The 24,281-nt window shown below is 39.1% G+C and overlaps 2 protein-coding genes across 4 annotated transcripts in view; one reads left to right on the top strand and one right to left on the bottom strand.

The window, feature by feature from the left end:
- Nucleotides 1–3,234: 3,234 nt before the first annotated feature.
- On the bottom strand, nucleotides 3,235–20,093 carry LOC124644043 (CCAAT/enhancer-binding protein delta-like). The gene is made up of 4 exons (XM_047183227.1): nucleotides 19,994–20,093; nucleotides 8,247–8,345; nucleotides 4,169–4,326; nucleotides 3,235–3,651 (listed from the first exon to the last, which is right to left on the bottom strand). The coding sequence occupies exons 1-4, from the start codon at nucleotides 20,091–20,093 to the stop codon at nucleotides 3,499–3,501; spliced, it is 510 nt and encodes a 169-aa protein (XP_047039183.1). The 3' UTR covers nucleotides 3,235–3,498.
- The window catches only part of LOC124644041 (ATP synthase subunit beta, mitochondrial-like), a 44,471-nt gene continuing 40,219 nt past the window's right edge, over nucleotides 20,030–24,281 (top strand). Inside the window, exon 1 of one of the 3 annotated variants that reach the window (XM_047183225.1) lies at nucleotides 20,030–20,110. In XM_047183225.1, the coding sequence (XP_047039181.1) occupies nucleotides 20,099–20,110 (12 nt within the window). In that variant the 5' untranslated portion in view covers nucleotides 20,030–20,098. Of the gene's footprint in view, nucleotides 20,111–20,963; nucleotides 23,973–24,281 lie in introns of those variants that run through there. The other 2 variants (XM_047183224.1, XM_047183223.1) reach the window with 2 other exon arrangements.

Below are 24,281 nucleotides of genomic sequence, written 5' to 3'. Positions count from 1 at the left end.
CGTCTAAACTGTTTTTTTTTACATCTACTTATATATTGCAAACGAATATGAACATATAAATTTAGAAGCTAAATGATACGATAATGAATCCTCGAAAATGAGGAATTCCCGAGGGATGACGTACGATTTGTTTTATCGTCTTAACTGTTTTTTTTACATCTACTTATCCTGAATTAACTATAATTCAACGAATTACTAATTGGTATAAGTATTAGTTATTTCGTTCTTGAGGTATGCGATAGATGGCGCTGGGTGTTTTTAAAACGTGGTAACGATGTGTTTTTAAAATACATAAGAAGTGGAATGATAGCTTTTTAAAACGTGGTGACGTTGTTTTTTTTAAGATACGTAAGAAGTGCAATGATATCTCGCGCTTTAACCTGTAGCTGAGCTTTTTTTTTTATTTGTGTAAAGTGCGTTTTTTGCTTGTCCCCCGGATTTGACCTAATTTCATTGTTAAACCCATTAACTATTTGAGTTTTTAAAGATTCTGGACCAAAGAATATACATTTAATTTTAATTTATTATATTAGTTTCTGTTCCAATTATTCATTATTTTGTTTTAACAGCATTTAAATAAACAGGAGTAGGCTTTTTTTGCTTGTCCCCAGCTGAATTCGTATGATTGGATCAAGAATATTTCGCGATTTTTCTACGGACGATATACTTTTTTTAAGGGGTTTAGTTTCTAAATGTCATCATTTAATAATATTCATCAATTCATTTGTAATATTTTGGCTTATTTACATAAAAAAACGTATAAAACTACGATGATGAAATTTTGATCCATCCTGAACATTCAGTATTGTGACCGCATTTTATAGTACTTTAAGCCACAATTTTTGGGTCCTAATACTTTGAAACAGGCACTACTTAGACATACTACTGGCTTTTACTTTACTTTACTATTAAAGTCAAGAGGATTTTGAGGAACGTAGACGTTTTGTTGCTGGCTCCATACAAGAACGGAATTTATGTTCAGATTTGTGTTTGAATTTTACTACAGCGTAACCAAATATTAGGATTGCTGTTTATTTCTAGAAACCGCCATTTCTTTAAGTTACTGTTTAAAATGACATCAAATGGAAAAGAACTACAAATAATTATTTATAATTTTTTTTTAATCGGCAAGTATGAAAATGTGACTTCCGTTTTGTGACCAAATCTATGGTCACATACGGGCTGAGCTCAAAGTCACAACATGACTGATCCTATAAAATTAAGTTTACATGGAAACAGTGATGTTGTTTCAGAAATTCAGAATAATAGTTTTCTGTGGGGATCAATTTTATTTTATTCATGTTTACAATCTTTATGTAAACGAGGTACAATATTTTTTTGTTATTATTTGTTCCATTATTGAAAAGATATAGTATTTCTTGATTATTATTAAATTTTGATCTGGAATATTACATAATTATAATAATAGCGTCCATGTAGATGAAGCTTTATACTTTTCAGACGTTCAGTTGCGTGACTGTCCCTGTTTTCTATTTGAAACAAAAAAATATTTAAAATTCTTTATAAAATACTGTTTTGTTCTGTTTTCGCTCGATGGACAGGAATTTAATTTTGATTCGTAACTAGGGATCACTGCAGAAATATATTTTTATTATAGCTTAATATTTTAAAAAATAATATCCGATGTGCATCAAAAGTCACATAATTGAAATTGATGTTTGATTTTTGTTATAAAACGTTCAAAGAATTGTCGTGTATTGTGTTTTTTCCTTTTGACAAGATTGTTTTCTTTAATTAGTAATAAAAATATTAATAATATTTTGTGTAGTTTTTTGTTAATATCATACTCAATAGAGTCACATTCTGGAAGTGATCACGTAGCTTTTTCCATTATGTATTCGGATATTTATTATTCTAGCTATATTTTTGGCGTTCCAACTTAATTTTCGTTAATTTCAATCTATACACTATTTAAAAATAAAAAAAAGTTGCCATAAATTAGACTTAAAAAAAAAAACTAAGTTTTATACATGTTGACAGAAATAAAAAAAAAAGCTCAGCTCATTGTTCAATCGCGAGCTTCCCGATAGCTCGATAGATGGCGTTGTGCTTTTCTGTATCGTGGTGTTAAGGTTCGCCGCGAATTAGTCTGTTTTGAAATCAGTGGGGCCCAGTAGCGCCAGGGCCAGCCGCGGCTGCGGGTTGTTCGAAAGAGGTACCGCGGCCCTGGTATATAAAAGGCCTAGGACGGAACACGACGATTTTAGTCAGTAAGAGTCTGACACTCCCTCACCGCTGCTAACCCACAGCGGGAGGGGTGAACCGAATTCCACGCGGGCGAAGCCGCGGGCGGAAAGCTAGTAATAAATAAGCGCAGTTTGAAAAATAAGGTTTTATTTTTAATTTTGTATACAGTACAAGTGAATCTGAGGACAATCAAATCACAGGGTGCATAAAGTCAGCTAAGCCTATCTAGAACCATTTAATTAATGCCTTACAGCTAAAAAAGCACAACTTTTATTAATATCTAGTAGGTAATTACATAGTTACTTAATTATTTACACATTCATCATCATCATCTCAGCCATAGGACGTCCACTCCTGAACATTTACACATTAAACATAAATAATTGCACTATGATCACTTTATCGACATCACTTATTATTTTTAATTTAATTCCTAAAACCTAGGCGTAATCACAAAAGTGGACGGATTTATTAAAGTACCTATCTTATAGATATATATCTCACGAGAGCGGGTGAGCAAAACCCGTGTGGGTAAATATCTTTGTGTCTTGGCGAATTGACCTCTTACTGTCCTTAAGCATTTTAAGACATACACGTATGGCTCATCCGCTTTCATGAAATAAAACTTCTATAACTAAAGGGTAGGTGCTACCCTACTACTACTAACTGTTTTTCATTGCTTCCCTTTTTAAAAACTTTTCCGTTACCCTTTAGTGGAGTTTGGGCTTTATATCTCTTCTAAATAGCGTCTTAGAGCACTAGCTTTTTTAATCGTGTGTTTATTCATATCGCTGACCAATTCATTTTGTTCTGATCAGAATACGCTTATGCTCTTAACCGTATTTGATTCGCGTTAAAAATTAATTTTCATCTAAAACATGAGCGTCCTCTTCGCTTATACGGTCATTTCTGCATACGCACTGAGAAATATTAACCAATAGGATTGAGGAGCGGAGATTTTGTGCAATCCTATTGGTTAATATTTCTCAGTTTCTCCACTCCGCAGCCTAGCTCCGCTCCGGTGGACAGGCAGCCTAAGCCCATGCTAGGTACATTTTGCTTCAAATGACCAGTTTCACGTACTTTAGCTTTCACGGGCAAGTTCGCTCGAACCAGTGGTAATGATTTGTGCAGGCTCGTGCTTACACTCCTGTCAGCGCCCGTACAAGCTGCAAATCCGCTATTTTGAACCCTTTAGCACTAATTACCGAATTCTGATCAAAACTTGAAAAATACGACTAGATATGCTAGTAGGTATTCTATCTTTAATCTAGTATCCTCTTTCTATATCTAATCCGGTGTAGTAGAAGAAGGCGCGGGTGCCGGTGGCTCGTCCCTGGCCGCCAGCAGTGACCGGAGCGCTAGGGCTTCTTGTCTGAGGGCTGCTACGTGAGCTCGGAGCGACGCATTCTCTTGTTCTAGTAGACATGCCCGCCACGCTATCTGGGGGTGAAGAATGATGGTTGAAATTGAACTGTAGGGACGTTGAGTTAAGAATTGAGTGCGTGCAACTGGAGTACCTAGGTACCTACTCATGTACTTTTTTACAGACTTAAGTTGTTCCGATCCGTAAAAGATGCCGCTCAGTGCAGACTAAAGTGCTAGCCCGATTGTTGACTTAGTTTATTTCGGAGGTAATGTCATGAAGCCAATCAAAACTATGTACTTGGTCGTGCCATCTTATTCTTGATCATTATCACCGTTCTGCCCTTATCCCAATTATTTTTCAGCATGTTTTCTCTCATTCATCATTTTCTTTCATAGCCATACTTATTTATGAGCCCGACACTTCCACTTCAGCATTCAAACGCCAAATGCTCGTAACCTCTTGTACCGCTAATAAAGAACAATTGAAAATCTATTGTGTCTCGCGTAGATCTGCGCACCGACATACAAGGGGTTAATCAGTGTTGAAGTGGAAGTGTAGAAGAATAATTTTCCAAAACTCTGGGCCATTTACCTGGTCTTCTCTGATTCGCCTGGCATCCCTGGATTTCTTAGCAGCCTGGTTGTTCCGGCGTCGTCGCTCGAAGTACTTCTCATCCTTCAGCTCCTGAGGGATGGGTCGCTTCTCACCGCGACGTCGGATTTCCAGCTCGCTCGTCGGTGATGGAAGAACTAAATAAAAAAATATACAAAATTTTTACAACCGTTTGGGGTTGAAACCCTCGGGTCGTGGGGTCCGAATGCGCACACCCTATTTAAAGATCTGTCTAGGCGGCTGGTTGACGCTTCTCGTGACCAAAAGGCTGGCTATTACCTCGGACAAAGGATCAGCATGGCCATCCAACGAGGTAATGTTGCCAGCCTCTTGGGTACGCTCCCAGTTGACAGCGATGAGGATGAATTTTTGACGCCTTTTAGATATAGTGTATATGTTATGGACCATGTGATTAATTCGGGCATTATAAATAATGCCCGAGCATTATGAATAATGTCTAGCTTTATCGGGCCACATGATTAATAACTATCTTAACTTCATTATTTATCACATTGCACGGGCATTATTATATTGCTACATGACAGTTGGGCAATTTGATAAAAAAGCTATATTTTACGCGGTGATATTTTCATTTGACTTTTATTAAGAGAAGATATTAATTATGCCAAATAATAAGTCTATTGCTTAAACTTTAGTTTATTTTGTTTTGTAATAATAATAAGTAATTTCTATAAAACAAAGATTTGTTGTAAAATTTTTGTTTTTTTAATAATATTTTTTGTTATATTTTTAATATGACTTTCCTTAACTTTTAAATGCAAAAACTAGTACATTTTTAAGGCAGAAGTCCTTCATAATTAATCCAAATCATGAGGCTGATTATTTAAGTGGTTTGATATTTCATCATCTCAGGCATAGGACGTCCACTGCTGAACATAGGCCTCCCCCTTAGATCTCCACAGATACCTGTTGGAGGCGACCTGCATCCAGCGTCTTCCGGCGACCTTTATAAGGTCGTCTGTCCACCTCGTTGGTGGACGTCCTACGCTGCGCTTGCTAGTCCGTGGTCTCCACTCCAGCACTTTACGACCCCAACGGCCATCTGCTCTGCGAGCAATATGGCCTGCCCATTGCCACTTCAACTTGCTAATCCGGTGGGCTATATCGGTGACTTTAGTTCGTCTACGGATCTCCTCATTTCGGATTCGATCACGTAGAGAAACACCGAGCATAGCCGTCTCCATAGCTCGTTGAGCGACTTTGAGCTTTGAGATGAGGCCGATAGTGAGAGACCACGTTTCGGTGCCGTAAGTCATCACTGGTAGCACACATTGATTGAAGACTTTCGTCTTGAGGCACATACCTCATGTCGGACGAAATGATATTAGTTTCCCGAACTCTGTCCAGCCGAGTTGGATTCGGCGGTCGACCTCTTTCTCGAAGTTGGACCTGCCTAATTGGACTACTTGTCCTAGCATAGCGTTTGATACTTAGTTTATTTTAAACTAGCTTTCCGCCCGCGGCTTCGCCCGCGTGGAATTCGGTTATATTGCGGTATAAATCACAACTATAAGAAAACTTCTCATTCCCACGGAAAAATCTAAGAAGCGCGATGTAACGCTGGATACGATGAGCTACAGGTTAAAGCGCGAGATATCATTGCACTTCTTACGTATCTTAAAAAAAACAACGTCACCACGTTTTAAAAAGCTATCATTCCACTTCTTACGTATTTAAAAACACATCGTTACCACGTTTTAAAAACACCCAGCGCCATCTATCGCATACCTCAAGAACTAAATAACTTAACTAATACTTATACCAATTAGTAATTCGTTGAATTATAGTTATTTCAGGATAAGTAGATGTAAAAAAAACAGTTAAGACGATAAAACAAATTGTACGTCATCCCTCGGGAATTCCTCATTTTCGAGGATTCATTATCGTATCATTTAGCTTCTAAATTTATATGTTCATATTCGTTTGCAATATATAAGTAGATGTAAAAAAAAAACAGTTTAGACGATTAAACAAATTGTACATCATCCCTCGGGAATTCCTCATTTTCGGGGATTCATTATCGTATCATTTAGCTTCTAAATTTACATGTTTATATTCGTTTGCAATATATTACCTTGTTTTAAACGACACACAGCGCCATCTACAATCCATCCATCAAGCAAACAATATTTTTGTTTTCCCTCGGGAATATCTATTTTTTTCGGGATAAAAAGTACCCTATTATTTAATCCGGACTTCTAACTTTACGTCTGCAAAATTTCAAAGCAATCGGTTCAGTAGTTACGGCGTGAAAGCGGAACAAACAAACAAACAAACAAACAAACTCACTTTCCGATTTATAATATTAGTAAGGATTAAATGGCAATAACAATAAAAAAAAATTGAAATTAAATATGTTTGTACTACTTTGCCCAAAAGGTCACGGGCAATATGTATAGTGCCCGGTCAATTTGACTATTTAAATAATTATTATCAAATTGCACTCTCATATTGGGCATTTTTCATAATGACCGGGCATTATGTATACTGCCCAATTTATCACTTGGTCCATAACATATATATACATATATATGTTTTTTATAATTGTTTTACTAGGATAGTTTTCTTTTTTGTGTTGTAAATATCTATGTATATAACTATGTAAATACAAAATTGGGACTTAATCGCAAATCAATATCATTTGTAAGTAGAAAGATTTTTCGGTAAGACATCTTTTTCTTTTCGCCTTTCTGCTTTTTCTACTGGGAACATTTTTCCATGTAGTTTAGATTACTGGTGGTAGTTCCTTGACGTTTGCTCTAGGTACGAGGCTTATGTCAAAAACCTATGGTCTGTAAGCAAAACAAATGGTTTTATGTAAGATCCGGGCTATATACCAGATACATACATTACGTTATCAGAGGTGCTTTTTTTATTATTTATTCAGACAAACAAAAAGACACCGCAAAGATACACAATAAGAAAAAAAACAAAATACCCGACTGCACACTAAAAAAAGAGTAAAACAAGCCCCACAATAATATTTAATTTATAAATATTGATGGAAAGCATCGCAGGCGGGGACCAACAGAGGCTTATTTATAGTCATTTCGGTTGTGCACCATTTAGCAGAATTTTCGTTGGTGGCGGTCAAGGTGGTCCCCGCCTGCGATGCTTTCCATCAATATTTATAAATTAAATATTATTGTGGGGCTTGTTTTACTCTTTTTTTAGTGTGCAGTCGGGTATTTTGTTTTTTTAATAATAATTCTTTTATTTATAACTTTTTAGCTGTTTTTATTTAACGAAAATGTTGTAGATGTAGAAGACTATGTATATGTAAGTACCATTTTAAATTATTTCGACGACATTTGGCTTTAGATTACGAGTGATGTTACTCCGCAACATAAATTTACCGCCAATCTGGACTGTTGGTAGTGAAGAAGAAAAAGAATTAGGTGAGTCATTACTGCTGAAGACCGTCAACGACGTGTGCCCTTATGCGTGTGCCCGCATTCGGGCTGTATACTCGAGCATATCCCCCTCCGCACCGCGCCGCGCGCCGCATGCCAGGCCACGCCCTATCTTTTTGCTTGCTAACGCATGAGTTGCTTTGCGTTGACGCAGAATTAACATGTTCCCGTGGGAATTTTGAGAAAAAACGTATCCTATATTCATTATTACTCCCGTGATTGAAATGAATCTAATGATACCGCATACATATTTTTTTAAAGGGAAATTTAGAAAAAATATCCCGTGGGACTTTTAGGATAAAATGTATCCTATGACACTCCCGTAATCAAGACAAATCTAACGATACCTCATACATCAAAATCCATCAAGCCGTTTAGGCTACAGGAGGTCACAAAGGAACAGACATACATACATACTTACATACACTCGAAAAACATTACCCTCCTTCTTTGGCAGTCGGGTAAAAATAAAACAAAACAAGAAGTGGGTAGAAAGAGAAACATGAAATGAAATACAAACAGAGATTAACTATGAAAAAATTAAAAACAAACCAACATCTGAATTGGAATGTCGGTTAAAAAAACAAAATAGTAGATTGCGTGGTAAAAAGACCATTACATACGTGTAGTATTTCTCGGAGGAATATGATGACAATATGGCGGCAAGCAGTGCAGCTGCGGCGGCAACGCAGCCAGCAATGGATTCACCACGCTATGCACATCTGAAAACAAGGAGGTTTTAGTATGCAGTTTAAGTTTCAGATTCTCTGTGAAAGGTTTTATAGACATAGTAGCTATATATAGCCCCGAGGTTTTACTGGGAGAACCACTTCCTGTGACCATAGACATAGTAGCTATTCCCATGATTGCACTGGGAGGACCACTTCCCGTGACCGAATACAAAGTGCCTATGATCCAAGCCAATGACCTTTCTCAGGCCATAATAAGCTACTAATCTGTCTACCGAATTTCATTAGAATCGGTTAAGATTTTGCGAAAAAACCCAATACCTAGACAATAGCTTTTCTGCTGGTTAACATATTGATTTCTGACACTTACGCGAATATTAGACATTTAAATAAAACTACTTTTACGGATTTTATCGCGGTTATATTAACCACCCAAAACAAAAATGTGAAAGACTACCAAGTTCGATAATATGGGAATGCTTCGCCTATAAAAGAAGTGAGATCTGAATAAGTACCAAGTTCCATACACATACCTCAGTTAAAAATAGTTACTTTTTAATGATGTTACTTGGCAAGTTTTCATACACCGTTATAAACTTAGTAGGTTTCCATGGATCCATGGTCACGGGCAGACTAAGGTGTTGGTCGTCTTGATATATTAGTTACAAACAGCTACCCTACATTTTGTTGATTATTATTGACAATCCGATTCACGCAAAACGAGCTCACTGTATCCTTAGGTCGAGCAGTTGTAGGCTTGGATTTTGATTTAATAATTTCTATGATGGGATTCCAAGCAGGTGGTATGCACCAGCCATCTTCTCTATTGAAATTTGGATGTTTTTTAATTTCAATAGCCTCGCGAATCATCCTAGGTAGGAATCGGTTTTCTTTTGCAAGGACTTGTGGTTTATCAAATCTGATGTAATGCTGGGCCTTGTCTAGTGTGTGTTCACAAACTGCTGACTGTCTGAAACGGCGGTGTTTGACATCGGCGATGTGTTCTTTTACGCGGGTCCCTATGCTTCTTTTAGTTTGGCCTATGTAAGAGAGACCACAATCACATTCAAGCTTGTATACACCCGCATCTTGTAGAGGTATGTGACACTCAAAATCTACTTCAAGCCGCTGAAGAAGATCAGTCAATTCTTACCACCTGTCAAGTGTCTATACCTCTACAAGATGCGGGTGTATACAAGCTTGAATGTGATTGTGGTCTCCGCCGTTCCAGACAGTCAGCAGTTTGTGAACACACACTAGACAAGGCCCAGCATTACATCAGATTTGATAAACCACAAGTCCTTGCAAAAGAAAACCGATTCCTACCTAGGATGATTCGCGAGGCTATTGAAATTAAAAAACATCCAAATTTCAATAGAGAAGATGGCTGGTGCATACCACCTGCTTGGAATCCCATCATAGAAATTATTAAATCAAAATCCAAGCCTACAACTGCTCGACCTAAGGATACAGTGAGCTCGTTTTGCGTGAATCGGATTGTCAATAATAATCAACAAAATGTAGGGTAGCTGTTTGTAACTAATATATCAAGACGACCAACACCTTAGTCTGCCCGTGACCATGGATGCTGTAAAGGATCCGAAACGTCGGGATTAAATAATATTAATATAACCGCGATAAAATCCGTAAAAGTAGTTTTATTTAAATAGCTTCTGCTAGCTATTTTCTGAGGAAACTACTTTTTGCACCCGAATATTTATTATTCTGCTACATCTATCATATAAAGAGGAAACGTTTTTTTGTACGCTATAGGCTCCAAAACTACTGAACTGAATTGTAAAATTCTTTCACATTCTGTTGGAAAGCTACACTCTTCCTGAGTATGTAATACTAGCTTCTGCCAGCGGTTTCACCCGCATCCCGTGGGAACCTCTGCACGAACCCGGATAAAAAGCTTATAGCCTTCCTCGATAAATGGGCTATCTAACACCGAAAGAATTGTTCAAATCGGACCAGTAGTTCCTGAGATTAGCGCGTTCAAACAAACAAACAAACTCTTCAGCTTTATAATATTAGTATATAGATACGGGCAACAGCTCCCACGCGATGCGGATGAAACCGCGGGCTACTAAGCTAAAGATATTGCTGCTAAGTTTCACTGAAATCCATCTAGTAGTTTTTCCGTTCTTTCGCATTTATAATCGCAGAAGGAACAACATCACCCAGACGCCATCACTCCCACAGACTTTCAAACCATCCCGTGCTACATCCCGTAGGTATACATACTATCCCATACACAATAAATATTTGTCATGCGTTTAACCCCTGACCGTCCACTGACATGACATCCCCTGCTAAATAATTAACGCCCTCAACCCCTAACATTGTTGTAATAATGTCGTGTAGAGGTTGATCGACGCCACGCGACATGTAAGTGGTATCTGTTATTGGGCAGCTTGATCAAATATTAGCATGTTTCGTATGTGTTAGAAGGTTATTTAACTTTGTAAAGCAACCATAAATATTGAACATTACGACCATATCGGTAAAAAGCGGCGAAAGAACTATTTGAAGAGAAGAACTTCTAATTTAATGGGCCTAATTTCAATGAACTTATTTTATGTTATATTCTATGTGTTTGATGTTCAGCTGATTCTTAAAGATTAGCTAATTAGTTAGAAAAGTCAAATTGCGGTCCACCTGCATCTTTGTTCCGCGCTATGAGAGTGAAGGAATAGTGAGTGCACCTGTGTCTGCGCAAATCCTTGTGCACTATCATATGAACAGGTGGCGTAGCCGTTTGACAAAACGGCTTAATCGATTTCGATGAAACTTGTCTAAGAAACACTGCTGGGTGGGAGAACCTTCTCATCCGGATTGGATCAATCTTTAAATAGTTACTGTGCCTCCAACACTCATAGCTCTTTGAGCACCCCTCTTCTTGCAGGCAGGGTTAAAAAATTACAAAATATCACAGTACCTACAAGCACCTACTAGTTACAAAATCCGCCTCCTCAATAGCCCTTTCCCTTAATGACGTAACAGGTCGTGAACGCACCTGCGGCCGTGGGACTCCACACCTGTGCCAGTCTGCTAATTATTGCAAGGGGCTCACTTAATGACGGTGAAATTAAAACGAAATATTACAAAAATCGTCTTTTGTTTATTGCTTTTTATTTGGTATACTAGGTTAGGTAAAGTCGTGGTGGCCTAGTGGGTTAAGAACCGACCTCTCAAGTATGAGTGACAAGGCTCGGAATATGAGTAGGTATGCTAGGTGTCTCGGCTTATTTTGCGTTACTGTCGTCTAACATCATCTGCATTTTCCCAACTATGCTGGGGTCGCTTTCCAGTCTTACTAGATGCAGCTGAGCCAGTGCTTTACAAGAAGCGACTGCCTATTTGACCTCCTCAACCCAGTTACCTGGGTGGGTTGCCTATACCACTAGATAAGACTGGTTGTCAGACTTACTGGCTTCTGGCTACCCGCAACGACTGTGACTGTCGTCTAATATTTTAGATTAAATTATAGGTAAGTTGGTTCATCAGTTGTTCGCAGTGGTCGCAAGCATCTCTCTGGTTCGGTTCCTACTTCTGAATCGATCCAGGCTGAAAATGCTTTGTAGCTTTTAGCAACTTTTATAGGGGAGCCCGTAGTCTAGAAGATGGTGATTGATTCACCCGGGCATCGGAGAGCACGTAAATATCGGTCCTGTGCTTGATCTCTCTCCGGTCGTGTCGGATTTGCATCCTCTCGTGCTATGAGAGCGAACTTGTGTCTGCACAAACGCTTGTGCACTATAATATGTCCTGCGCAGCTGGCTGATCTCCTTACATGAGAACAGCGTCTGTAGCCAAAATTGGCCTTGGACATCATATAAAATGAAAACTAAACTCTGCCTGTTTGTCAAGTTTTCACGCCATCGAACGATTTTCTTTATTCTTCAGCCAAAATATTAACAGAAAGTTATCTATTGTTACAAGCCTATTTAATAACACGAACCGCAAACAGAATTAACCCTAAAATATGGGGTTGAGCAGTATAGTTCGCGAGAGGGGGTGTGTTCAGCTAATTAAGTTTTGCTTGATAGGGCTGCCTTCTTCACCTACTACGACGATAGACTAAGGTATAAGGAGATCCAGAGGAACCCACCAGGGCCCAGGCTTACTGTAGCTGCGGGATTGTTCGAAAGTGGTACCGGTACCTTTTACATAATGGGCTTAGGAAGGAACATGACGGGTTTTAGTTAGTCAGAGCCTGACACCCCCTCACGCTGCAACCACAGCGGGAGAGGTCATCTGATAATTTACATAAAAAAGTATAAGCAGAAACTTAGCTTAAGGTCTGGAATACATGAGGCGCCCGGGTGTCACCGAGGCGCCCGGGTGTCACCATTGTGCGGACAGCCCCGAGGACACGGTGGACCACACAGTCCAGGTGTGCCCCGCATGGGAGGGGCACCGCCGGGTCCTCGTCGAGGCTTTGGGCGGCGGCGACCTCTCGCGTCCGGCCCTGGTTCAGGCCATGGTCCGGGGCGAGAGGGAGTGGGATGCCGTCGCCTCCTTCTGCGAAGCGGTCATGCTCGAAAAGGAGGAGGCGGAACGCCAGAGAGTTCGCACCTCTCATCCCGGCCGCCGCGCTGGACCAGGTAGAAACCATGGGCGCCGGGTGTCGCAAGATGACTCCCGGCCACCGTAGGCGTGGGTCTGTGGGCGGTGAGTTCGGGTGGCTCATCGTCCCTCTGTCTGCTTAGACGACAGACCCGTGTCGACGGCGCGCGTTGTTCCACGCGCTCCTCAAAGAGATATCAGCAACCCCAGCGGGGCCCAGCAGGGCCAAGGCTTGCCGGGGCTGCGGGTTGTTCGAAAGAGATACCGCGGCCCTGGTACATAAAAGGCCTATGACGGAACACGACGGTTTTTAGTCAGTAAGACTCTGACACTCCCTCACCGCTGCTAACCCACAGCGGGAGGGGTCATTTGATGATTTTTAACGTCGGAAAAAAAAAAAAAAAAGGTCTGGAATACATCGAATCAGTGCCGGACTGTAGGTAAAGCAAACTTGGGGCGTCTAGCAAGAATAGAGTTCCTCCTATTTTTGCTAGAGGCCCTAAGTTTGCTGGCCTTAAGTCATTTAAGAGCATTTTAACTGAACAGGAAAAATGACAAATTGTCAACCCTATTTGGTACCATCACATCGTAACCGACAAATTACGCGATCATGGCACACGGCTAAATGTTTGCCTGCCTAATTATAAAGGGGTCAAAGCATGACAATTATGCGATTTTTAAACGCCGTGGCGTGGCTGGAGACAAATATGCACATGAAATTAGTTAATTCTAAGTATACTAATATTACAATGAGCACTGGTACTCAGCTACATCCGGTTAGACTGGAAGCCGACCCCAACATAGTTGGGAAAAAGGCTCGGAGGATGACTAATATTACAATGAGGAATCACTTTTAATTTAGTAAGTATATCAACCTTAGCAGCAGCTTAAATTGAGACTCCGACATGCCCCAAAGACAACGTTGAACCTGCCGGTTCTGCTTGTGATTTCTCTCCGGACTCCGGTCGTGTCGGATTGCCGTCCCATCGGGCTATGAGAGTGAAGGAATAGTGAGTGCACCTGTGTCCAAGCAAATGCTGTGCACCGGCGCATCTGGCTGATTTTAAAATGAGAGAGAACGATTGCCGACAATAGGCCTCTACGTCTTTATTACAATATAACTTATACCTAACTTATTCTGGTGGCTTATGATCCATACGAGAAGAGCCGCTGTAGCCGAAAATTGAAATCAAGACTCACTTTCAGAAGGAGAAGAGGTGAATTAGAGGGGAAATAATAGAAAAATGACACTACCACCATGTGAGATACATAGCAGGAAAGGCAGACTTAGTTCTTTTAAATATAAGTTAGTATAGATTTGGCTATAGTTGGTAAAATTAGGTACTTCGGACAAAAAAAGAGCCGTCGATTTATAAATTCTGACAAATAGTCGATGTTATAACAAAAATAAATATTGATTTATAAAGCAATTAGCTCACGACCTTATGACCGGTAACACCTGCTTGCTCACATAACCTATAGATTTTAGCAAAGAAATTTATACTTAATCCTTATAGTAGTAAGGTTGAGAATAAGGTTGACATCTACTTGCTCAAATAACCTTTAGGTAACACTGTAACATTGGAACTTATACTTTATTTTCTTAAGTATAAGGTTGAGAATTAAGGAGCAGTTTGTAAATTGATGACACCATAGTTTTGAGGGGTAAAGAAAATATTTATTATGTGTCTAAAAATGTGTTGAGTGTTATTTTTATTGTGTACTTTGTTAATGTAGAAGGGTTTTTATCGTTTTATGAGGATTTTGGAAACTTGAGTATTTTCTGAGTAGGCTTTTCCTAATGGCCATGTTGTTTTTTCGCTCTTTTCGCTCTCAATTTAATCAAGCGAAATAAGGCCTTCATATACATACGTACAAGTACTAGGTCCACTGAAACATAGTTATTAATGCTTTATTTCGCTTGATTAAATTCAGATGAGCACATCTACATAACTCAGTAACAAATTCATTTACAAATTAAACTAATTAGTCCAATGAAATAGTGTTCAGGGCAAATCAGGAAGATAAAAATTTCAATTTAAAAAGATCGAAATTTTTTTTGCTTCTGACTCTTTTGACTAACTTAATCCAATTCCATTAAACTGAGTGCAATAAGGTTTTATTTATCTAAACAAACTCTTCAGCTTTATAATAATAAAGCTGAAGAGTTTGTTTGTTTGAACGCGCTAATCTAAGGAACTACTGGTCCGATTTGAAAATTTCTTCAGTCTTAGATAGCCCATTTATCGAGGAAGGCTAAGTATAGGCTACTTTTTATCCCGGAACGGGAAGTAGTTCCCACGGGATGCGTGTGAAACCGCTTGCATAAGCTAGTTTTATATAAAAATTCAGGAGCAGATTCTCAGTTTCTTGACCGTTCTAGGATGAGAGACACCATCCATGAAGCCGCTCTTTTACAGCTATTTCCTATTAATATTATAAACGCGAAGTTTATATGTATGGATAGATGAGTTGTTTGTTTCTCTTTCAAGATAATTTTTTTACTATTTTTATTCAACCTACCGATTTCTACGGGGATTTACTGAAACTTGGCACAGGCAGTAATCAGGCTAAATAGTACACATATATCTTTTTTATGTGCCGGTAGAAGGAAAGTACCTAGATAATGTATCGTTTATTAAAATGTTTTTCAGACTCTCAACAGTCAAATCTAGTCAAAATTCCCGTCAAAGAAATTGTCTACTTACGATATTTTAAACCTCTAAAAAGTGTAATGTTTGCTTAAGATTTTTATTTGCCTGAAAGCCTGAAAATGCGTTAGGCGCTGACGGACGGCAGCTTTTTAAATTGTGGCGCTATCAGAAACTTCTTTTCTGCGTTACAAATAAATAGGTAATAATAAACAAACAAACCCATTGGAAACAAAGCTCTACTGGCATTCCTTTAAAACTTCCTGAATTATAATCTTATCTGTTGGTGAAAGCAGAGCGAAAGCCGTCGTTGGTGTTGTTTATTGCCCCCCCTCTGTCGACTACTTCACTGATTTGGAATCGGTTTTAGAATCGTTAGGTTCTGAGTATGCTCATTACATCATCATGGGTGATTTTAATACAAATCTCCTTGCTCCCAACTCTCCTCGTACCCGTAAACTCTTGCACGTTTTGGAGTCATCCAGCTTGCATATTTTACCTCTTCAGGCTACTCACCGGTCTACGATTGGTGATGATTCCTGGCTGGACTTAATTCTGACGTCTAACCTCTCCCTTATTTCCTGTCACGGTCAATATACTGCACCTGGTTTTTCTCACCACGACCTCATTTTCCTCTCCTATATCCTTAAACCACCTAAGCCCAAGCCTAAGATTTTGCATAGGCGTTGCTTTGCAAGGATGGATGCTGAGCGGTTGTTCAAGGATGCGCTAGACATTGATTGGACTCCATTAATGACTTCTGATGATGTGGATCATAAAATTTTGATTTTTAATAACATGGTGAACATTTTATATGATCGCCATGCACCAGTCAAAAGAGTCAGAGTGAAACGGCCGCCAGCACCATGGATGACTGAACTCATACGTATAGCAATGCGTAGGCGGGACCGTTCGTACCGTAAATTTAAAAAAGACCGTAGTGATGAAAACTGGGCTCTGTTTAAGACTGCGAGGAATCGGTGTAATATGATGATACGTAATGCTAAACGCCGCCATATATTGAATAATATATCATCTTCGTCTTCTGCTGACATCTGGAAGTTTCTTGGAACTCTGGGTATTGGCAAGTCGCGACATTTGGACCTGCCGAACACAATTAGTTTTGATGCTTTAAATAGTTATTTCTGCACTTCTTCTTCCTCTCGTTTGGACTATTTAATGAAGCAAGATACTCTCAATTATATAAATGGTCTAACGCGTCCCGATATCAAATCTTTTGATTTTATGCCAGTCGACGAGGAAGAGGTCAAAAAGATTATCCTGTCCATAAAATCTAAGGCGGTGGGGTGTGATAACATCAGCCGTCAGATGATCGTCCATATCCTAGTCCCGATCCTTCCTGTTATCACTCATATCGTAAACTTTTCGTTCTACTCTGGAGTTTTCCCTTCACTCTGGCGGAAAGCTTACGTGCGTCCTCTTCCCAAAATTTCCAGCCCTACCCTCCCCAGTCACTTTCGTCCAATTTCTATCCTACCTTTCTTATCCAAAGTGCTTGAGGCTTGTGCTCATAAGCAATTTGCTCGTTTTATCTACGGCAATGAGCTACTGAGCCCTTTCCAATCCGGATTTAGGCCGGGCCACAGCACTTCTTCTGCCCTCCTCAAAGTGACTGGCGATATTAGATTTGCTATGGAAGACGCTAATCTCACAGTGTTGGTACTCGTGGATTTTTCAAATGCGTTCAATACCGTCAGTCACGACATCCTTTTATCTATTCTATCACATCTTATGGTCTCTTCTAAGGCGTCAGACTGGTTTTCCTCTTATCTTCATGATCGCCAGCAGTCGGTTCGGGTGGATGAGGATTCATCTGCGTGGTGTTCTTTGAATGCTGGCGTTCCTCAAGGCGGCATACTCTCACCTCTGTTATTCTCCATATTTATAAATTTCCTTACTCCTGAGCTTCAGTGTTCATATCATCTCTATGCCGATGACTTGCAGTTGTATCGTCACACAAAAGTGAATGAGTTGGCAGCTGCGCTTGTTAAAATTAACAAAGACTTGGAGGTAGTCAAAAGTTGGTCTGACAGGTTCGGAGTGGCAGTCAATCCTGTTAAATGCCAAGCTATTATCATTGGTAGCTCAAGAAATTTAGGTAAAGTAGACGCACTTGGGTTACCAACTTTGGTATTTGACGGGATAAATATACCGTTCAGCTGCTCAGTGAAGAATTTGGGCCTTCATCTTGACTCTTCACTCAATTGGCAAGCACAAGTTGCAGCTGTCAGCCAAAAAATCACTAGTACACTGCGGTTTCTTTATCGCTTCAAAAACTTGCTCCCGTTCCATGTAAAAGCAATGCTTATGCAAACCTTAATCTTTCCTATAATCGACTATGGTGATGTTTGCTACTATGACCTGAATGCAGATCTGCTCAATAAACTCGACCGGCTTCTCAACAATTGCATTCGATTCGTTTTTAATCTTCGCAAGTACGATCATGTGTCAGCGTATCGAGCGCAACTTAAATGGATACCGATAAGACAACGACGTGTGATGAGGGCATTAACTACTCTTTTTTCTATACTTTATACCCCGTCTTCACCTTCCTATTTAACCTCTCACTTTCAGTATGTGTGTTCTCAGCATAACAAAAATCTCCGCTCCTCTAATAATCGTCTTCTTCACTGCCCTGCTCACCGTTCAGACATTATTCACTCTTCCTTCTTTGTGAAATCTATTCTTCTCTGGAATGAGCTACCTCTGGAGGTCAGGATGGTAAATAGTCGACACACTTTTAAAATGAAACTGCGAAATCACATCCATGGCAAGTTGGCCGAATCATTACAGTAGTTCATTTTTCTTACCATCTTCTCCTACATTCTCCTGGATACAGTTGTACATATATATAGTTATATATATATATATTATATTTATATATGCATAAATATATATTTTTATTATCTTCCACTGATGCTCAAATTGTGTTGCACCTACCACTTCTATTTCACCACCACCCTAAGGTAGACTGGCAGAGAACGCCTAAGGCGTTAAGTCCGCCGTTGTACAATGTGCAAAAAGTATTTTAAATTAAAAAAAAAATAAATAAAATAAAACTGCATAATAAACTTTCAAGTCACTTTGAGTTTACCTATTGCGAACAGACATACTCGGCAGTATATTATTATTTTCTTCCCTATTGGCAGGAAGAAGAAGAAGAGAAAAGGTATTGTGTTATTTATTTAAAACACTTTATGCACATTTTGCACAATGGGGGACTTAATGCCTTAGGCGTTTTCTCCCAGTCTACCTTTGTGGTGGAGAAATAGCAGTGGTAGGTGCAGTTTTTGATATTATTTACAAAGAAGAATATATATAGAAAATATGGATAATAATACATAAACATAAATATACATACATATTACATTTGCCATGAGAGATAAAGAAATAAAAAAGAAAAGAAAACAAGCTATGGTAGCGATTCTGCTAATTTCTTGTTAAGTATGTTCCCCGCTTCCATTTCTCTCTGTCAGCCGTCATCTGACATCCATTCTCTATTTGTTATGTCAACTTTCAGATATTATAAATTATGTTGTTTGTTCTTTCTCTCCCCCTCAAATTTACAGAAAATAATTGTGAAAAATGGTTAAACACCATCCCGAACAAATTGAGTGGTCTGAACCTAGAACTAAGTCAGTAAGAGTCTGACACTCCCTCACCGCTGCTAACCCACAGCGGGAGGGGTCATTTGATGATTTTTAACGTCGGAAAAAAAAAAGAAAAAAAAAGGCCGGTACTTTTTAAGACCACATTTTATAATGAGGTTGATTGTGTTTTCAAGGAGTTAAAATGATTGGTAGGCAAGAGTTAGGTAGGTACTTTCTTGCTGACTGAAAAGTTTATTGTAAATCTCAGGAACCTCAACGCCGATAAAAAAAAAAACTGTTAGATCAGTTAAGTACCAATGCAACTCTTCTAAGTTTGTATGTCATGTACTTTCTAAGTATATCTTAGACACCAATGACTGTGTTTCGGATGGCACCTTAAACTGTAGGTCCCGGCTGTCATTGAACATCCTTTACAGTCGTTACTGGTAGTCAGAAGCCAGTAAGTCTGACACCAGTCTAACCAAGGGGTATCGGGTTGCCCGGGTAACTGGGTTGAGGAGGTCAGATAGGCAGTCGCTCCTTGTAAAGCACTGGTACTCCGCTGAATCCGGTTAGACTGGAAGCCGACCCCAACATACTTGGGAAAAGGCTCGGAGGATGATGAGATAGCTCATTTATCGAGGAAGGTTATACCTATATACCCTTTTTAATGGGTAGGTACGTGGAGAAGTTCCAGTAAAACAGCTGGCAGAAGTGCGTTATTGTGACATAAATACCTAAGCTATATCACTGGTAAGTTTCATCAAAATCCATGCAGTAAATGTGAAAGGAGAACAAACGTCCACACATACCAACTTTTGTATTTAAAATGTTTTTCTAAACTTACCAGGAGCTGGCGCGGCGGCAGTTGGAGCGAGCAGATGGTTGTAACTCCTGAGCAGACACGCTACAGACTCCAACGAATACAGTGGCAGTCCCGGCTCCATTGTCTATGTCCACTGTGGTATCACATCAAACCTTTTTTGTCACTTCACTTGTTAACTTAGAGATTTGTTCATGGTAACGCGGTTTATTAGCACTTTTTACCTCAAAAGGATTATGTTTTTTGCACTTTTTTAAGGAATATCAATATACCTCATATATATTTTTTAATTAACTTTATCTTTGGTATTTAAGTCCGTTTTAGCGTATTTTTTGAGCATATAAGGCGTCCGTTAATATTTTGGGTTTTGATTTGATCCAATTTTGAACAATGTTGTTAGTTTTTTTATCGGGGAATCATCTTCAGCGTCATAAGGGGACTTTATTTTATTCAAATTAAGACAGTGAAATCGTATTCAGATTATTTAATTAAACTTTACTGCTGTTACAGCCTTTTTATCGTCCCACTGCTGGGCACAGGCCTCCTCTCACACGGAGAAGGATTGAGCATTAATCACCACGCTTGCTCAATGCGGGTTTGTGATTTCAGACTATATAGTCCAGGTTTCCTCAAGATGTTTTCCTTCACCTTTTTATCAGCCATTGGTGTCTAAGATATACTTAGAAAGTACATACAAACTTAGAAAAGATGCATTGGTACTTGCCTGACCTGGAATCGAACCCACACCCTCACACTCGAGAGGTTGGTTCTTTACCCACTAACTTTTAACTTTACTGCAATAATACTAATTTTGAGAAGATCTACTAAAACGTGTTTAATGCATCATGATCAGTTGCTGAGAAGGAAAAAACATAATAACTTTTCCTAGCCCTCTTTAAAATAAATTAAGAAGGAGATAGTTTGATCTTCACTTCGTAATACTTTAGCTTACTAAAATTGCTTGAATTTATACATCGTTATTAATTAATTTTACTTCGATTTATTTCATTAAGTATTAAAAAAGTCTTTAGACTTTATCGACTTACTATTCCATTTATAAAAAAAAAAGTTATTTTTTTTTATATTTTTTATAAATATTAATCTATTTATCTATGTTCAAACACTACACACCAATTCGAAATTCAAACAACTAACGAACTAAAACATTACATTACACACGGAAAATGCTACATCACCTTCGAGTAATTTCGCGCGCTTTCTTCTATTGGGTCATTGACTAATTACACAGCAGCGTTCTCAACTCTGATTGGTTGGTTGCGTAATTACCGGGCTGTTTGGTGGCGTCTGATTGGCTGGGTGCGGAGGGCACGCCCCCTATTTTCCCGCGGTAACCTGGCTTGGCTTATGACACGGCGTGTAACGATCAACGATGAATAGTTGATGAAGTGGCATTAACTTTTCAGGTGGTTCAGAAAGCTTTTTATGAGGTCTCCTTTCAGGATTTGACAAAATAAAATTCTTATTTATTTTTCCCCTTTTGAAATCTCTTCATTTCCCTAGCTTTTTTCCAACTATGTTGGGGTCGGCTTCCAGCTTAACAGGATGCAGCTGAGTAGGTACCAATTTTTTGCTCCATGAATATTAATATCCGTTTTTCATGCATAAAATTTTGTTCCTGTTCTTTCGAAGTTAGGTTGATCTGAATAGATTTTTTGGTAGTCCTTTAATCTTCTTCGTCCTCCTACCATGTTCCCAATTTTATTTGGGGTCGGCGCAATATGTCTTCCTGTTTAATTTTCCCCTGTCACTCGTCATACCTACTGATACTCACTCCCTTCCTATAGTAGTCCTTTAATAACAATAGATATTTTCAATATCTTCAAGTACATATTAATAAAATAAACAAATAATTCGTAGTGTCTCCTATAAAGAGCTCTTTAAAAGCAACATGGCGCCGCGTGGCGTTATAATTGCCGCTTACGGCGGCCACCACGCGTTATGAACGCCCGGGTAACTCGCATAGAGAAATTTGTGGAGATTACCTACTACGTTTTACCTATGTAATAATATTTAAAAGAAAATTAAACATGCTAAGTATTCCGTTATACTCATTTCACTGTCTACAGAGAGCGTGCTCAAGAAGTTGTCAGCGTCAATGCATAGGTAGGTATTCATTTTAATACATAAAGATATGCTTTGCCAGGTAATTTTCCAAAACCTCAGACAAGTCAGCCTTGATTCCATCGAAGCATTTAAAAAAATAGAATTTATTAATTATTCAAAATCTCGTCTTCGTATACTCAGTGGTATCAACACAGCCAGGATATTCTATTAATTGCATAAAAACTTCTCTGCTCTGCTCTTCCTTGGTGAATTCTGGGCATTGATAATCACACACACCTTGAGACCAGCGGTCAAAAGGTCAATGAAAGCGCTACTCCACTCATCGCGCTGTCCTTTGAAGGTCTAAAATCAAATAACCAACGAAGGTAATGTAGCCCTACCACTCCAGTTCCAGCACTCGAACATTATTTTGTTTATAAAACTTTAAATAATGTGTTTTTTATTTTGTATGGCATCTCGCAGTTCAGCCTAGGAGGCGGAGGTACTGCTTAATTGGACTTTTCCCTGTGGATGCCTAGAATTTAAAGCCTCCAGCCAGGGGCAAATATTGTATTGGAAACTGACTGGTGCGTCATAGGACTACTGTTGTACGGGGTCTCGGGTATGATTCTCAAATTGTGCAGAAATCAATTTGAGGATCCTAAGAAACTTTCTCAAAGCAGCCCGGAGTCTGTAAGTTGGTGACTGAGTCACGAAAATGTTGGTCCCGTGGACTCTTCCGCTTATCACTTTTTGTTCGTGCCGGATTGCAGTTACTTTGGGCTATGAGAGTGAATAGCGATTTTCTTCCATCTCGCGGAAGAAAACTACAGGGTTTTAAAGATGACATTTGAAAATGCTCGACAGATTTCTTGCCACGCGAAAAGTGTCTCGCGTAGAAAAGCCAGGCTTATACCTATAACTACCTATTGCATGTGTTGTGTTCTCCAGAAAATCCCATGTACCACTAACAGATTTTCTCGTGTGTAGGTAGATGGGTACATGCTCGGCTCTGAGAGTCAAAAATCAACGTAGCCGAACCATTGTTATTCCAAGAAAGATTTTTTATCCATTCTAAAACCTCGAGGGCCCAATAAAATGCAGCCAACTTACACAAGTGAGGCAATACAAACATGAACAGCGTCCGTGGGAACTGACGGCTGTAGCAGCAATTAACCCCTTCGCCCCTTTACATAAACGCCCTGTCAGCGAATACTGACGCCGGTGTACTGAGGTCGGGTAACGTGAAGATTTTTATATGAAACTAACTCGGAATGAGTACGAAAGGTATTACTTTAGGACTGAATATTGAGCTGGTAGTCATTCCACGTTTATTCGGAAGGAAAAATAGGAAAAAAACTTGTAAAAAAAGATTAAGAGCAAAAAATTAAGTGGGCGAAAAGTGTAGGCGTTTATTTAAGTTAGGTTGATAAATCAGCACTTTTTTACGTCCCTAAACGCCCATCCTTCACCACTTCCTACGTGTTTAGGGAGGGCAGAAGAAGTAGCGCAACAAACTCATAAAAGTAGTTCCCGGGACATTTGCAATCTTTGAACTTAAAACTGAACTCGTAATCTAGATGATTTCACATTTATTCAAAACTCTTATTTACCAGGATCCATTTACACGCCATCATCCTATCATCTTTCTAAACTACTCAAAAGAATGTTAATTCAATCTACATAATTTAAAAACTATTTGAAACAGGGCTAATAAAACCTCATTTACATCCCAATCTAAGACCATATACCAAACAAAAAAAAAATATACATTTTGGAGTTTCATCAATTCAAAATACAAGTTCTACGTCAAAATGAAAATCACAAACACGACCATTGGTCGAATGTCAATGAAATAATTGCGGAACAGTCCTGTGGACTATGATGAAGGCATTTACGCGAATACCTTGTGAAATCTGTCGATTATGTGGCTATAACCGTAAGTATTTTTGAAGCTATTACGACGGTAATTTTTGTGGATGGGTGACCACTGCTGTTATTAGTCGTTGCCCGCAGTTTCATCCGCGTTCCTTGGGCATCACTTTCGGAAACAAGGGGAAAAGTAGCCTATCTATGCCCTTTAAACTATCTATATGAAATTTGATTTAAATCGATTCAGTAGCGTTACTCAAAGGTATGCTGTAAGATAACCCATAAAACTGGGTTAAGCTCGCCTTTGAACAACAACTTTCTTATATATGTACACTCGTATGAAAATGCATCTTAGTGCAAGATTTGTTAGAGAAGT

The sequence above is a fragment of the Helicoverpa zea genome, chromosome 29 (genome assembly GCF_022581195.2).
Source record: "Helicoverpa zea isolate HzStark_Cry1AcR chromosome 29, ilHelZeax1.1, whole genome shotgun sequence".
NCBI classification, from domain to species: Eukaryota; Metazoa; Arthropoda; class Insecta; order Lepidoptera; family Noctuidae; genus Helicoverpa; species Helicoverpa zea.
This window is presented reverse-complemented; position numbering and strand designations above follow the sequence as displayed.

Coding starts and splice junctions, on each gene's coding strand:
- LOC124644043 (XM_047183227.1), bottom strand. CDS start 20,093: ATGGAGCCGGGACTGCCACTGTATTCGTTGGAGTCTGTAGCGTGTCTG. Junction 8,346..19,993: donor TGCCGCCGCGCCAGCTCCTG/GTAAGTTTAGAA, acceptor CCTTGTTTTCAG/ATGTGCATAGCGTGGTGAAT. Junction 3,652..4,168: donor GGCGAATCAGAGAAGACCAG/GTAAATGGCCCA, acceptor CTTCACCCCCAG/ATAGCGTGGCGGGCATGTCT.